At 50.8% G+C, this 12,690-nt stretch overlaps 1 protein-coding gene across 17 annotated transcripts in view; it reads left to right on the forward strand.

The window, feature by feature from the left end:
- The window catches only part of CLIP2 (CAP-Gly domain containing linker protein 2), a 227,999-nt gene that overhangs the window by 92,661 nt on the left and 122,648 nt on the right, over window positions 1–12,690 (forward strand). For 13 of the 17 annotated variants that reach the window (XR_013415204.1, XR_013415203.1, XR_013415205.1 and 10 more), the window contains 3 exons: window positions 1,798–1,881; window positions 4,776–4,932; window positions 11,950–12,109. Coding sequence is in view for 9 of the 17 variants with exons in the window: in XM_077996630.1 (XP_077852756.1) it covers window positions 1,798–1,881; window positions 4,776–4,932; window positions 11,950–12,109 (401 nt within the window). In the remaining 8 variants the exon portion in view is untranslated. Of the gene's footprint in view, window positions 1–1,797; window positions 1,882–4,775; window positions 5,243–11,882; window positions 12,110–12,690 lie in introns of all 17 variants that reach the window. The other 4 variants (XR_003728014.2, XR_013415209.1, XR_013415207.1 and 1 more) reach the window with 3 other exon arrangements.

Below are 12,690 nucleotides of genomic sequence, written 5' to 3' on the forward strand. Positions count from 1 at the left end.
CCTCCCAAAGTGTTGGGATAACAGGCGTGAGCCACCGCACCTGGCCTCATATGGTAATTCCATGTTTAAATTTTTGAGAAACTGCCAAACTCTTTTGGGTGTTCTTGCTCATTTTAACAAGTGACTTAGAATCGGCACATCTAGTTCCACCAAAATTTAAAATCAGGCTGGGCGCAGTGGCTCACACTGTAATCCCAGGACTTTAGGAGGCCGAGGCAGGAGGATCACTTGAGCCTAGGACTTCAACACCAGCCTGGGAAACATAGTGAGACCTTGTCTCTTCAAAAAATAAACAGTTAGGCTGGGCACGGTGACTCACGCCTATAATCCCAGCACTTTGGGAGGCCGAGGTGGGCGGATCACTTGAGGTCAAAAGTTCACGTCCAGCCTGGAGGACACGGTGAAACCCTGTCTCTACTAAAAATACAAAAAAAAAAAAAGTTAGCTGGGTGTGGCGATGCATGCCTGTAATCCCAGCTACTCAGGAGGCTGAGGCAGGAGAAATTTCTTGAACCTGAGTGGTGGAGGTTGCAGTGAGCCGAGATGGCGTCACTGCACCCCAGCCTGGGTGAGAGAGTGAGACTCTGTCTCCAAAAAATAAAAAAATAAAAAAATAAAAATAAAAAATTAGCCAGATGTGGTGGCACATGTCTGTGGTCCCAGCTACTCGGGAGGCTGAGGCAGGAGGATCACTTGAACCCAGGGAGTTGAGGCTACAGTGAGCTATGATTGCATCACTCCACTCCAGCCTGAGCAACAGAATGAGAACCTGTCTCAAAAAAAAAAAAAAAAAAAGTTAAAATCGTGTTAGTATTTTTAGTGGTATTACATTCCCTTTATAAATTAACTTGCAGAAGGTGGAGATGTTTCCAGGTACTTGGCATCCATTCTGTCATTTATGGCTGTGAGGAGCACCCAGGCTTGAATACACATGACTGGTGACCTAGGACACTGTTATTGTTTTCCCTGTTTTTCACTTGAGTGGACTAAGGCTGTGACAGGTTATCTAAGACCATAGTGTCGAGTCCTCTTCTTTTTTTTGAGACAGAGTTTCGCTCTTGTTGTCCAGGCTGGAGTGCAATGGTGCGATCTCGGCTCACCGCAACCTCTGCCTCCCAAGTTCAAGCGATTCTCCTGCCCCAGCCTCCCAAGTAGCTGGGATTACAGGCATGTGCCACCACGCCCGGCTAATTTTGTATTTTTAGTAGAGATGAGGTTTCTCCATGTTGGTCAGGCTGGTCTTGAACTCCCAACCTCAGGTGATCTGCCCACCTCGGCCTCCCAAAGTGCTGGGATTACAGACGTGAGCCACCATGCCTGGCCTCTTTTTTTTTTTTTTTCTTTTTGAAACCAAGTCTTGCTCTGTCCAGGCTGGAATGCAATGGCGCTATCTCGGCTCACTGCATCCTCTGCCTCCCAGATTCAAACGATTCTCCTGCCTCAGCCTCCCTAATAGCTGGTATTACTGGCACCTGCCACCACGCCCAGCTAATTTCTGTATTTTTAGTAGAGACGCGGTTTTACCATGTTGGTCTTGAACCCCTGACCTCAGGTGATCCGCCGACCTCAGCCTCCCAAAATGCTGGTATTACAGGCATGAGCCACCATGCCCGGCCAGTGTCAGGTCCTTTTCTCCAGGGTGGGTTACCCAGCGAGACGGCTGCAGTGAGGAAGAACTTGGACCCTGGAGGCCAAGTGTGACCCCGTCACAGAGCTCCTATGGGAGAGCCACAGCCCTGCCCACTGCTGCTTTGGTCCAGGATCATTGATGCTTCTCGTCTCTCCTCTCTCCCCTAGGCCTGCAGGACAAGCTGAACAAGAGGGACAAAGAGGTGACAGCCTTGACCTCCCAGACGGAGATGCTCAGGGCCCAAGTAAGTGGTAAGTCTCCCTCCCGCAGGGCAGATGCGGGGGGCTTTCACTGGGGCCGTGCCACTTCAGTTACCAATTGAGTGTGGAGTGGGTCAGTGCCTGGCTCAGGGTCCCCTCCCCGACTCTGCTTTGAGAAGAAAAGGGCTGGCCGGGCGTGGTGGCTCATGCCTGTAATCCCAGCACTTTGGGAGGCTGAAGCGAGCAGATCACCTGAGGTCAGGAGTTCAAGACCAGCGTGGCCAACATGGTGAAACCCCATCTCTACTAAAAATACAAAAATTAGCTGGGTGTGGTGGCTCTCACCTGTAATCCCAGCTACTCGGGAGGCTGAGGCAGGAGATTCGCTTGAACCTGGGAGGCGGAGCTCCCAGTGAGCCGAGATGGCGCCACTGCACTCCAGCCTGGGCAACAGAGTGAGACTCCTTTGGATGGATGGATGGGATGGAAGGAAGGAAGGAAGGAAGGAAGGAAGGAAGGAAGGAAGGAAGGAAGGAAGGAAGGAAGGAAGGAAGGAAGGAAGGGAGGGAGGGAGGGAGGGAGGGAGGGAGGGAGGGAGGGAGGGAGGGAGGGAGGGAAGGGAGGGAGGGAAAGGAGGAAGGAAGGAAGGAGAAGAAAGGAGAAAGGAGAGGAAAGGAGAAAGGAGAGGAAAGGAGAAAGGAGAGGAGAGGAGCAGAAAGAAAGAAAGAAAAAGGCTAGGGCCAGGTCACCTGCACCAGACAGACATGTACCTGGGGAGCAGTGAGTGGCCCACACGCAGTCCATCCTATAATGCCTCCCTGCCAGATTCTGTCCCCAGAGCCCGCTCTGTGTTCTCTGCACCCTGAAATTCTATCCCAGGTTCCCTCTTTCTGATCCTGAAGACTTTCTGGTTTCTCCCTCTCTCTTTTTCTGTTTTTGTTTTTGAGACAGGGTCGCGCTCTGTCACCCAGGCTGGACTGCAGTGGTGCATCTCAGTTCACTGAAACCTCCACTTCCCAGGTTCAAGCAACTCTCCTGCCTCAGCCTCCTGAGTAGCTGGGGTTACAGGCACGCACCACCATGCCCGGCTAATTTTTTTTTTTTTTTTTTTTTGAGACGGAGTCTCGCTCTGTCGCCCAGGCTGGAGTGCAGTGGCGCCATCTCGGCTCACTGCAAGCTCTGCCTCCCGGGTTCATGCCATTCTCCTGCCTCAGCCTCCTGAGTAGCTGGGACTACAGGAGCCCGCCACCACGCCCGGCTAATTTTTTTGTGTTTTTGGTAGAGACGGGATTTCACCGTGTTAGCCAGGATGTTCTCGATCTCCTGACCTTGTGATCCGCCCACCTCGGCCTCCCAAAGTGCTGAGATTACAGGCGTGAGCCACCACGCCCAGCCCATGGCCCTGCTTCTTGTTCATCAGAATGCCAGTGGTGGTGGACATGAGACAGCCCCCCTTCTCGGAAATGGCTGCCACCCTCACTTCTGTCCATCCCCCAGTACAAGGCAGAATTGGTCCCAAAAAAGGTCAGTGGACCTCAGACTCCTCCAAGGTCACGGTGAAAGTGAAGCTTTTCCTCATCCAGGCGACAACATAAACACACATGTGTGGTCCCGCTTCCCACACCAGGAGCCCAAGCGGCTGCTGTGCTTGGTGAGGACTGATCTGTTTATTGTACCTGTTCTCTCAGGCCCCTTGCCACCTGCCTTGTAGGGACAATTGAGACCAATGGTGCTTTTAAAATTATGCAGTGGAGGCCATGCGCAGTGCTCATACCTGTAATCCCAGCACTTTGGGAGACTGAGGAGGGAGGATTGCTTGAGGCCAGGGGTTCGAGACCAGCCTATGAAACATGGTGAGGCCTCATTTCTACAAAACATACAAATTTTGGCCGGGCCTGGGCATGGTGGCTCACGTCTATAATCCCAGCACTTTGGGAGGCCGAGGCAGGTGGATCACCTGAGGTGAGGAGTTCGAGACCAGCCTGGCCAACATGGTGAAACCCCATCTCTACTAAAAATACAAAAAAAATTAGCTGAGCATGGTGGCGCATGCCTGTAATCCCAGCTACTCGGGAGGCTGAGGCAGGAGAGTCACTTGAATCTGGGAGGTAGGTGTTGCAGTAAGTAGAGATTGTGCCACTGCAGCCAGCCTGGTGGCAGAATGAGACTCCGTCAGGAAAAAAAAAAATTAGCCAGGCGTGGTAGTGGGTGCCTGCAATCTTAGCTACTCAGGAGGCTGAGGCAGGATAATTGCTGGAACCCGGGAGGCAGAGGTTGTAGTGAGCCAAGATGGTGCCGTTGCACTTCCGGGCCGACAACAGCAAGATTCCATCTCAAAAAAAAAAAATTTGACCGGGCATAGTGGCTCACATCTGTAATTCCAGCACTTTGGGAGGCTGAGTCCAGTGGATTGTTTGAGCGCAGGAGTTCAAGACCAGCCTGGCCAACATGGCGAAACCCCATCTCTAATAAATACACAAAAATTAGCCAGGTGTGGTGGTGCATGGCTGTAATCCCAGCTACTTGGGAGGTTGAGGCAGGAAAATTGCTTGAACCTAGGAGGCGGAAGTTGTAGTGAGCCAAGATTGCACCACTGCATTCCAGCCTGTGTGACAGAGTGAGACTTTGTCTGCAAAAAAACCTCTGCCAGGTATGGTGGTGCACTCCTGTGGTCCCAGCTACTCAGGAGGCTGAGTCAGGAGGATGACTTGAGCCTAGGAGTTGGAGGCTGCAATGAGCTACGATTGTGCCACTGCACTCCAGTCTGGGTGACAGAGCAAGACCCTATCTCTAAAAAAAAAAAAAGCCCTCAAAACTATGCAGTGGCGTATGTCACCTTCATCCCCTGGGAGAATCAGCATCCTGCCCAGGGCTTTGCCCTTGGATGGGACAGAAGCTCACGTGTTCCCAATCCTCTTCCTCCCTTCCCTGCCGGCTGACCCCAGCACTGGAGAGCAAGTGTAAGTCGGGCGAGAAGAAGGTAGACGCCCTCCTGAAGGAGAAGCGGCGCCTGGAGGCGGAGCTGGAGACTGTGTCCCGGAAGACTCATGATGCCTCGGGCCAGCTGGTTCTCATCAGCCAGGAGCTGCTGCGGAAGGAGCGGTGAGGCGACCGTGGGGCCGGCTGGGTCCTCCCTGTGTGCCTGGCCTTTGCTCCACTTCTTGACATTAGCTCATGTTATCTCGGGGCAGAGAGGGGCAAAGCTAGTGGGCTGGGTGGCTGATCACCAGCAATCACCCTGTTCTCCTCTAAGCTGCGACAAAGTCTCCAAAGCCGCCACACGGTTCTCCAAGCAGAGCATGCAGAAAAGAGTAGGGCCAGGCACAGTGGCTCATGCCTGTAATCCCAGCACTTTGGGAGCCTGAGTCAGGAGGATTGAGCCCAGGAGTTCAAGACCAGCCTGGGCAACATGGTGAGACCCCATCTCTCTAAAAAAAAAAAAAAATTAAGCTGGGTGCAGTGGCTCATGCCTGTAATCCCAGCACTTTGGGAGGCCATGGCAGCCAGATCACCTGAGGTCAGGGGTTTAAGACCAGCCTGGCCAAAATGGTGAAACCCCGTTTCTACTAAAAATACATAAATTAGCTGGGTGTAGTGGTGTGTGCCTGTAGGGCATGAGAATTCCTTGAATCCGAGAGGAGGCTGCAGTGAGCTGCGATCGTGCCACTGCATTCCAGCCTGGGTGACAGAGCAAGACCCCATCTCAAAAAAATAATTATAATAAAGTTTTTGTTTGTTTGTTTGTTTGTTTTTTGCCAAGCCTGGTGTTTTGCACCAGTGGTCTTAACTACTTGGGAGGCTGAGGCAGGATGATCTCTTGAGCCCAGGAGTTCCAGGCTGCAGGGAGCTATGTCACACCACTGCACTCCAGCTGGGGCGATAGAGCAAAAAACCCTATCTCTTAAACAAAAGAAAGAAAGAAAAGATTAATGCCTCCCAAAATGTTTGGTCTCAGGGACCCCTTTAAACTTCTAAAAATTATTGAGGATCCCCAAAGAGCTTTTGTTTATTCTATATTTACCACATTAGAATTAAGACTGAAAAATTGTGAGATACGAATCCATCTTAAAATAAGAAGCGAGGCCGGGCATGGTGGCTCACTCCTGTAATCCCAGCACTTTAGAAGGCTGAGGCAGGAGGATCACTTGAGCCAAGAAGTTGGAGACCAGCCTGGTAAAACCCCATCTCTACCCAAAATACAAAATTTAGCTGGGCATGGTAGCACACACCTGTAATCCCAGCTACTCAGGAGCTTGAGGTGAGAGGATCACCTTAGGTGGGAAGTCGAAGCTGCAGTGAGCCAAGGTCTGGCTACTGCACTCCAGACTGGGCAGTGGCAGTAAGACCGTGTCTCAAAAAATAAAATAATAAGCCAATTGCATGTAACATAAGTAGCATGCTTTTGATAAAAAGTAACTATTTTCTGGCCGGGGTGGGGTGGCTCACGCCTGTAATCCCAGCACTTTGGGAGGTCGAGGTGGGCAGATCACCTGAGGTCAGGAGTTCAAGACCAGCCTGCCCAACATGGCAAAACCCCGTCTCTACTGAAAATACAAAACATTAGCCGGGCATGGTGGCGTGTGCCTGTAATCCCAGCTACTTGGGAGGCTGAGGCAGGAGAATCGCTTGAACCCGGGAGGCGGAGCTTGCAGTGAGCCGAGATTACGCCATTGCACTCCAGCCTGGGCGACAGAGTGAGACTCCATCTCAAAAAAAAAAAAAAAGTAACTATTTTCCAAAACAAAAAATATTTACTGGGAAGAGTGGCATTATTTTAAATTTTTGCAAAATCCTTGAATATTGGGCTTAAAAAGAGAAACTAGATTCTTGCATCTTTTTCCATGTTCCATCTTTGCAGTTTGCTCTTTTGGTTGAACTATGTTCTAAAAATCTGACCTTACATAGATACATAGTTAGAAAAGAAAGGAGTATTTGAATATCCCTTTCAGATCATGGTTAGTATGTCTACTAGCCCCAGGGAAAACCTATCATACTCTGAAGAGAAGTAATGAAAATAGCTTTATTATTATTATGAAAACAGTTTTGAGCCATAGATCCCTTGAAAAGGTCTTAAGAGATCCACTGGGATTTCCCCAGACCACACTTTAGCATCCAATGAGCTAGATTCAGTCTATAGACATGGTTTGTGTGGTCCCTATGAGCCTTTAAGAAATTAGACTAGGCTGGGCGCGGTGGCTCAAGCCTGTAATCCCAGCACTTTGGGAGGCCGAGACGGGTGGATCACGAGGTCAGGAGATCGAGACCATCCTGGCTAACACGGTGAAACCCCGTCTCTACTAAAAAATACAAAAAAAACTAGCCGGGCGAAGTGGCGGGTGCCTGTAGTCCCAGCTACTCAGGAGGCGGAGGCAGGAGAATGGCGTGAACCCGAGAGGAGGAGCTTGCAGTGAGCTGAGATCCGGTCACTGCACTCCAGCCTGGGTGACAGAGCGAGACTCCGTCTCAAAAAAAAAAAGAGAAATTAGACTAACATTTAAAAATCAGAAGATGAGGCTGGGCATGGTGCTTCACTCCTGTAATCCCAGCACTCTGGGATGCCAAGGCGGGCAGATCACTTGAGCTCAGGAGCTTGAGACCAGCCTGGTCAACATGGTGAAACCCCATCTTTACTAAAAATACAAAAATTAGCCAGGCATAATGGTACACACCTGTAGTCCCAGCTACTCAGAAGGCTGACGCAGGACAGTCACTTGAACCTGGGAGGCGGAGGTTGCAGTGAGTTGAGATTGTGCCACTGCACTCCAGCCTGGGCGACAGAGTGAGACTCTGTCTCAAAAAAAAAAAAAAGAAAAAAAAGTTAATTAATTAAATAAAATAAAAATCAGATATTACAAAAACTCCAGATTTCTCCACATTCCCTTAAAAAATGGGAAGATCTGGCCAGGCATGGTGGCTCACACCTGAAATCCCAGCACTTTGGGAGGCGGAGACTGGAGGATCACTGGAGCTCAGGAGTTCAAGACCAGCCTGGGCAACATAGCAAGACCCCATCTCTAAAAAAAAAAAAAAGAAAAGAAAAATAGCTGGGCGTGGAGCACACGCCCGTGGTCCCAGCTACTCGGGAGGCTGCAGTAGTAGGATTACTTGGGCCCAGGAGGTCAAGGCTCAGTGAGCCATGATCACACCACAGACGGGGTGACAGAGTGAGACCCTGTCTCAAAAAGTAGTAAATAAAAGGCCGAGTGCGGTGGCTCACGCCTGTAATCCCTGCACTTTGGGAGACTGAGGCAGGTGGATCACCTGAGGTCAGGAGTTTGAGACCAGCCTGGCCAAGATGGTGAAACTCCATATCTACTAAAAATACAAAAATTAGCCAGGTGTGGTGAAGCACGCCTGTAATCCCAGCTATTTGAGGCAGGAAAATCGCTTGAACTTAGGAGGTGGAGGTTGTAGTGAGCCAAGGTCGTGCCATTGCACTCCAGCCTGGGCAACAAGAGTGAAACTCTGTCTCAATAATAATAATAATAATAAATTGGCCGGGCGTGGTGGCTCACACCTGTAATTCCAGCACTTTGGGAGGCCGAGGCAGGCGGATCACGAGGTCAGGAGATGGAGACCATCCTGGCTAACACGGTGAAACCCCGTCTCTACTAAAAATACAAAAAACTAGCCGGGCGTGGTGGCGGGCGCCTGTAGTCCCAGCTACTCAGGAGGCTGAGGCAGGAGAATGGCATGAACCCAGGAGGCGGAGCTTGCAGTGAGCCGAGATGGCGCCACTGCACTCCAGCCTGGGCGACAGAGCGAGACTCCGTCTCAAAAAGAAAAGAAAAATAATAATAATAAATAAAATTTAAAAAATAATGACAAGACCTGCCAGCACAGGGCAGACTTCCAGCATGGCGGTCACCCCATCATAGTTGGGAGCCCCTGCCCCCTTCTGATGGGCGTGGGCCCCCTGAGTCTCCTGGGGAGGCCCCACTTTCCCTTCATTATTTTTCTTACTCCCAATTCCTAGACAGGGTCCCCCAGCCCCTGTAAGCATTTGCTTTTTTTTTTTTCTTCTTTTGAGGCGGAGTCTTACTTTGTCACCCAGGCTGGAGTGCAGTGACGCGATCTCAGGTCACCACAACCTGCACCTCCTGGGTTCAAGCGATTCTCCTGCCTCAGCCTCCCAAGTAGCTGGGATTACAGGCGCCCGCCACCACGCCCGGCTAATTTTTAGTAAGGATAGGGTTTCACTATGTTGGCCAGGCTGGTCTCCAACTCCTAACCTCTAGTGATTTGCCTGCCTCTGTCTCCCAAAGTGCTGGGAGTACAGGCGTGAGCCACCGCGCGGGCCCAGCATTTGCACTTCAACCCAAGTTAAAGGAATCTCTTAGAAGCACAGACATCCTTTTGTAAAAGAAGAAACGCTATCTCCTTTCCTTCTGTACAGAGTAGGAGTTGCTCTAGCTACATTTGCTACAAATCTAGCACCTTTCTAGAAACTGTAGCCCTGCCCAGGGGGGAAACAGATGCGATGAGGCAATCTACGGATTTTCCAGAACAACACCCCCCTCTGCAGATGCCACTTGTGCCTTTTCCAGTAGGAACAAACCAACCAGGCCCCTGGCCAGGGTTCCAGGGCTGCCTTCCCTCCTCTGTCCCCCATCGTAAGTGGATAAGTTATTCTTGGTGCCCAGCCTGGTCTCACCTTCTCCGAGGAAGCTTTCTGCCCTGTCTCAGCCACAGGATGCCCCTCCGCTGAGTCCCGATAGAACTTCTTGGAGTTTTGAGTCTTCATCCGTTGTCTATGAATTTTCCCTGTCATCTGAAGCCACATTTCCTCTTTCCCAGAGCCTGGCCTCTTGCCCATCTCCCTGCTGTCAACGGCTTCCTTCCATCCTTCAGCTCTCATCAGTTATGAGATTCCTCCTTCTTTTTTCTTCTTCTTCTTCTTTTGAGACGGAGTCTTGTTCTGTGACCCAGACGGGAGTGCAGTGGCGTGATCTTAGCTCAGTGCAATCTCTGCCTCCTGGGTTCAAGCAATTCTCCTGCCCCAGCCTCCCAAGTAGCTGGAATTACAGGCATACAGGCATGCGCCACCACGCCCGGCTTGTATTTTTAGTAGAGACAGGGTTTCACCATGTTGACAGGCTAGTCTTGACTCCTGACCTCAAGTAATCTGCCCGCCTTGGCCTCCCAAAGTGCTGGGATTACAGGTATGCACTACCACACCCAGCTAATTTTTGTATTTTTAGTAGAGACGGAGTTTTACTATGTTGGCCAGGCTGGTCTCAAACTCCTGACCTCAGGTGATCTGTCCTCAGCCTCCCAAAGTGCTGGGATTACAGGCATGAGCCACAATGCCCGGCCAGAGACACCTTCTTTTTGGTCATTTTGCTAAGTCCAGTCCACTCTTCAAGGCTTAGCACATTGTCACCTCTTCCTTGAAGCCTTTCTTGATTGATACAGGCCACTGTGGGCTCCTCTACACTCCTGCAGTGCTTAGGATGGAGGTGGGAGATCAGCTAGGAATGCTTTGTTGACAGTGATGTCACATCCATCAAACAGCAGATTAAACTAGTAGAGATTTCCTTTTCTTACATAACAAGAAATCTGGAGGTAGCTGTGACTGGCAGTTGGTTCAGGAGCTTAAGATCTCAGTGCCAACACTTTAGGAGTACTCCTTGCCTCATGGTTGCAAGGTGGCTGCTGAAGGTCCAGCCATCACGTCATACATCATAGCAGGAAGGAAGAGGAAAGGTAAGGGAGCCATGCCAGCAGATTTCCTCTGTTCTCTACCTGTGGCCACCTAGTAAGGGAGTTTTCCCCTCTGTAGTAGTTGCAGGCAAGGGAAAAGGCTGGGGCACAGGGGTGTGTGTGCTCCTGCCTGTGCCCATGGCAGGCATTACCAATCAATCACTGCACTATTTCCTGCAGACCCCAAAGGTGGCTGCAGAACCATTCTCATCATAGTACTCCAGGTAGCTCCTGTCAGTTGATTAAGAGGTGACATGGGGCCGGGCGCGGTGGCTGAAGCCTGTAATCCCAGCACTTTGGGAGGCCGAGGCGGGCGGATCACGAGGTCAGGAGATCGAGACTATCCTGGCTAACATGGTGAAACCCCATCTCTACTAAAAAAATACAAAAAACTAGCCGGGCGAGGTGGCGGGCGCCTGTAGTCCCAGCTACTCGGGAGGCTGAGGCAGGAGAATGGCGTAAACCCGGGGGGCGGAGCTTGCAGTGAGCTGAGATCCGGCCACTGCACTCCAGCCTGGGCGACAGAGCGAGACTCCGTCTCAAAAAAAAAAAAAAAAAAAAAAAAAAAAAAAAAAAAAGAGGTGACATGGGAAATAAAACCTATTTGACATCAGGTATTTAAAATGTCTTGCCGGCCAGGGATGGTGGCTCATACCTGTAATCCCAGCACTTTGGGAAGCTAAGGCGGGAGGATCACTTGAGGCCAGGAGTTTGAGATGAGCCTGGGAAACATAGCAAGACCCTGTCTCTATTTTTAAAACAAAGATAAAATGTCTTGCCTCATGAGATTTATTGGGTAAATGTTTTGGGGTTCTATGTGGGTGTGGGTGTGTGTGTATGTGTGTGTGTGTGTTTTAATTAAACAAATATATTGTCTTTTCTTTAAAAAAAGTATTATTTATTTATTTTTTTTGAGACAGTCTTGCTCTGTCGCCCAGGCTGGAGTGCAGTGGCACGATCTTGGCTCACTGCAACCTCCACCTCCCAGGTTCAAGTGATTCTCCTGCCTCAGTTGCCCAAGTAGCTGAGATTACAGGCTCCCACCACGACCACTGGCTAATTTTTGTATTTTTAGTAGAGATGGGGTTTCACCATGTTGGCCAGACTGTCTCAAACTCCTGAACTCAAATGATCCGCCCACCTCAGCCTCCCAAAATTCTGGGATTACAGGCGTGAGCCACCGTGCTTTGCACTCCCCCCAGAACAACTTTAAACAGTATTCTAGGAAAAGTCAAGTCCTCAAGACTATCCCAACCCCAAATCCTGGCCCCTCTTGGGCTTGGTTGAATTGTGTCTACTGTGGCCCCTCGTGGCACAGATGCCATCTAGTAGCCTATGTCCCCCACCAGCTGGTCAGTGTGGGAGCTGGAGGAGCCGGGGCTGAGTGCAGTGGTTCTGTGCCTGTCTCATCCCCAGGAGCCTGAACGAACTGCGGGTGTTGCTGCTGGAGGCCAATCGTCACTCCCCGGGGCCGGAGAGGGACCTGAGCCGCGAGGTGCACAAGGCTGAGTGGCGGATCAAGGAGCAGAAACTCAAGGATGACATCCGGGGCCTGCGTGAAAAGCTGACCGGGCTGGTATGTGGGGTAGGGGTGGCCTAAGGGCAGGGGCACTAGTCCAGGTGGGGCTGGGATAACCTTGCTGTCAGGCCGTAGAGACTGGAGACCTCCTGGAATGACCCCAGGGACAGCTGAGTCACAGTGAGGATTGGAAATCTTCTAGGACCATAGGCAGGTGGAGGGACCCTGGCTAGCCGCTTTTGCAGACATCATGGCTGCCTATGTGGCAGTCTGTGTGATATAGTGCAAAGGAAAACTTCGTATCTGACCTATCCAGAGGCAGGATGAGCCAATACAGGTAATGAGCTCCCCATGCAAAGGAGTAATCAACCACAAGCCAGTGGTTCCTTGCTCAGGGTCCTGCAGTGGGGCTTCACACATCAGTCTCAGGAAGGAGATGAGAACTTGAAAGTCTACAGCAGGCCTGGGATTCTGGGAGGCTGAGATTTCTTTATTTCATTTTATTTATATTTTTTTGAGATGGAGTCTCACTCTGTCACCCAGGCTGGAGTGTAATGGCGCAATCTCAGCTCATTGTAAGCTCCGCCTCCCGGGTTCATGCCATTCTCCTGCCTCAGCTTCCCGAGTAGCTGGGACTA

This window comes from Macaca mulatta, chromosome 3 (assembly GCF_049350105.2).
Source record: "Macaca mulatta isolate MMU2019108-1 chromosome 3, T2T-MMU8v2.0, whole genome shotgun sequence".
NCBI lineage: Eukaryota > Metazoa > Chordata > Mammalia > Primates > Cercopithecidae > Macaca > Macaca mulatta.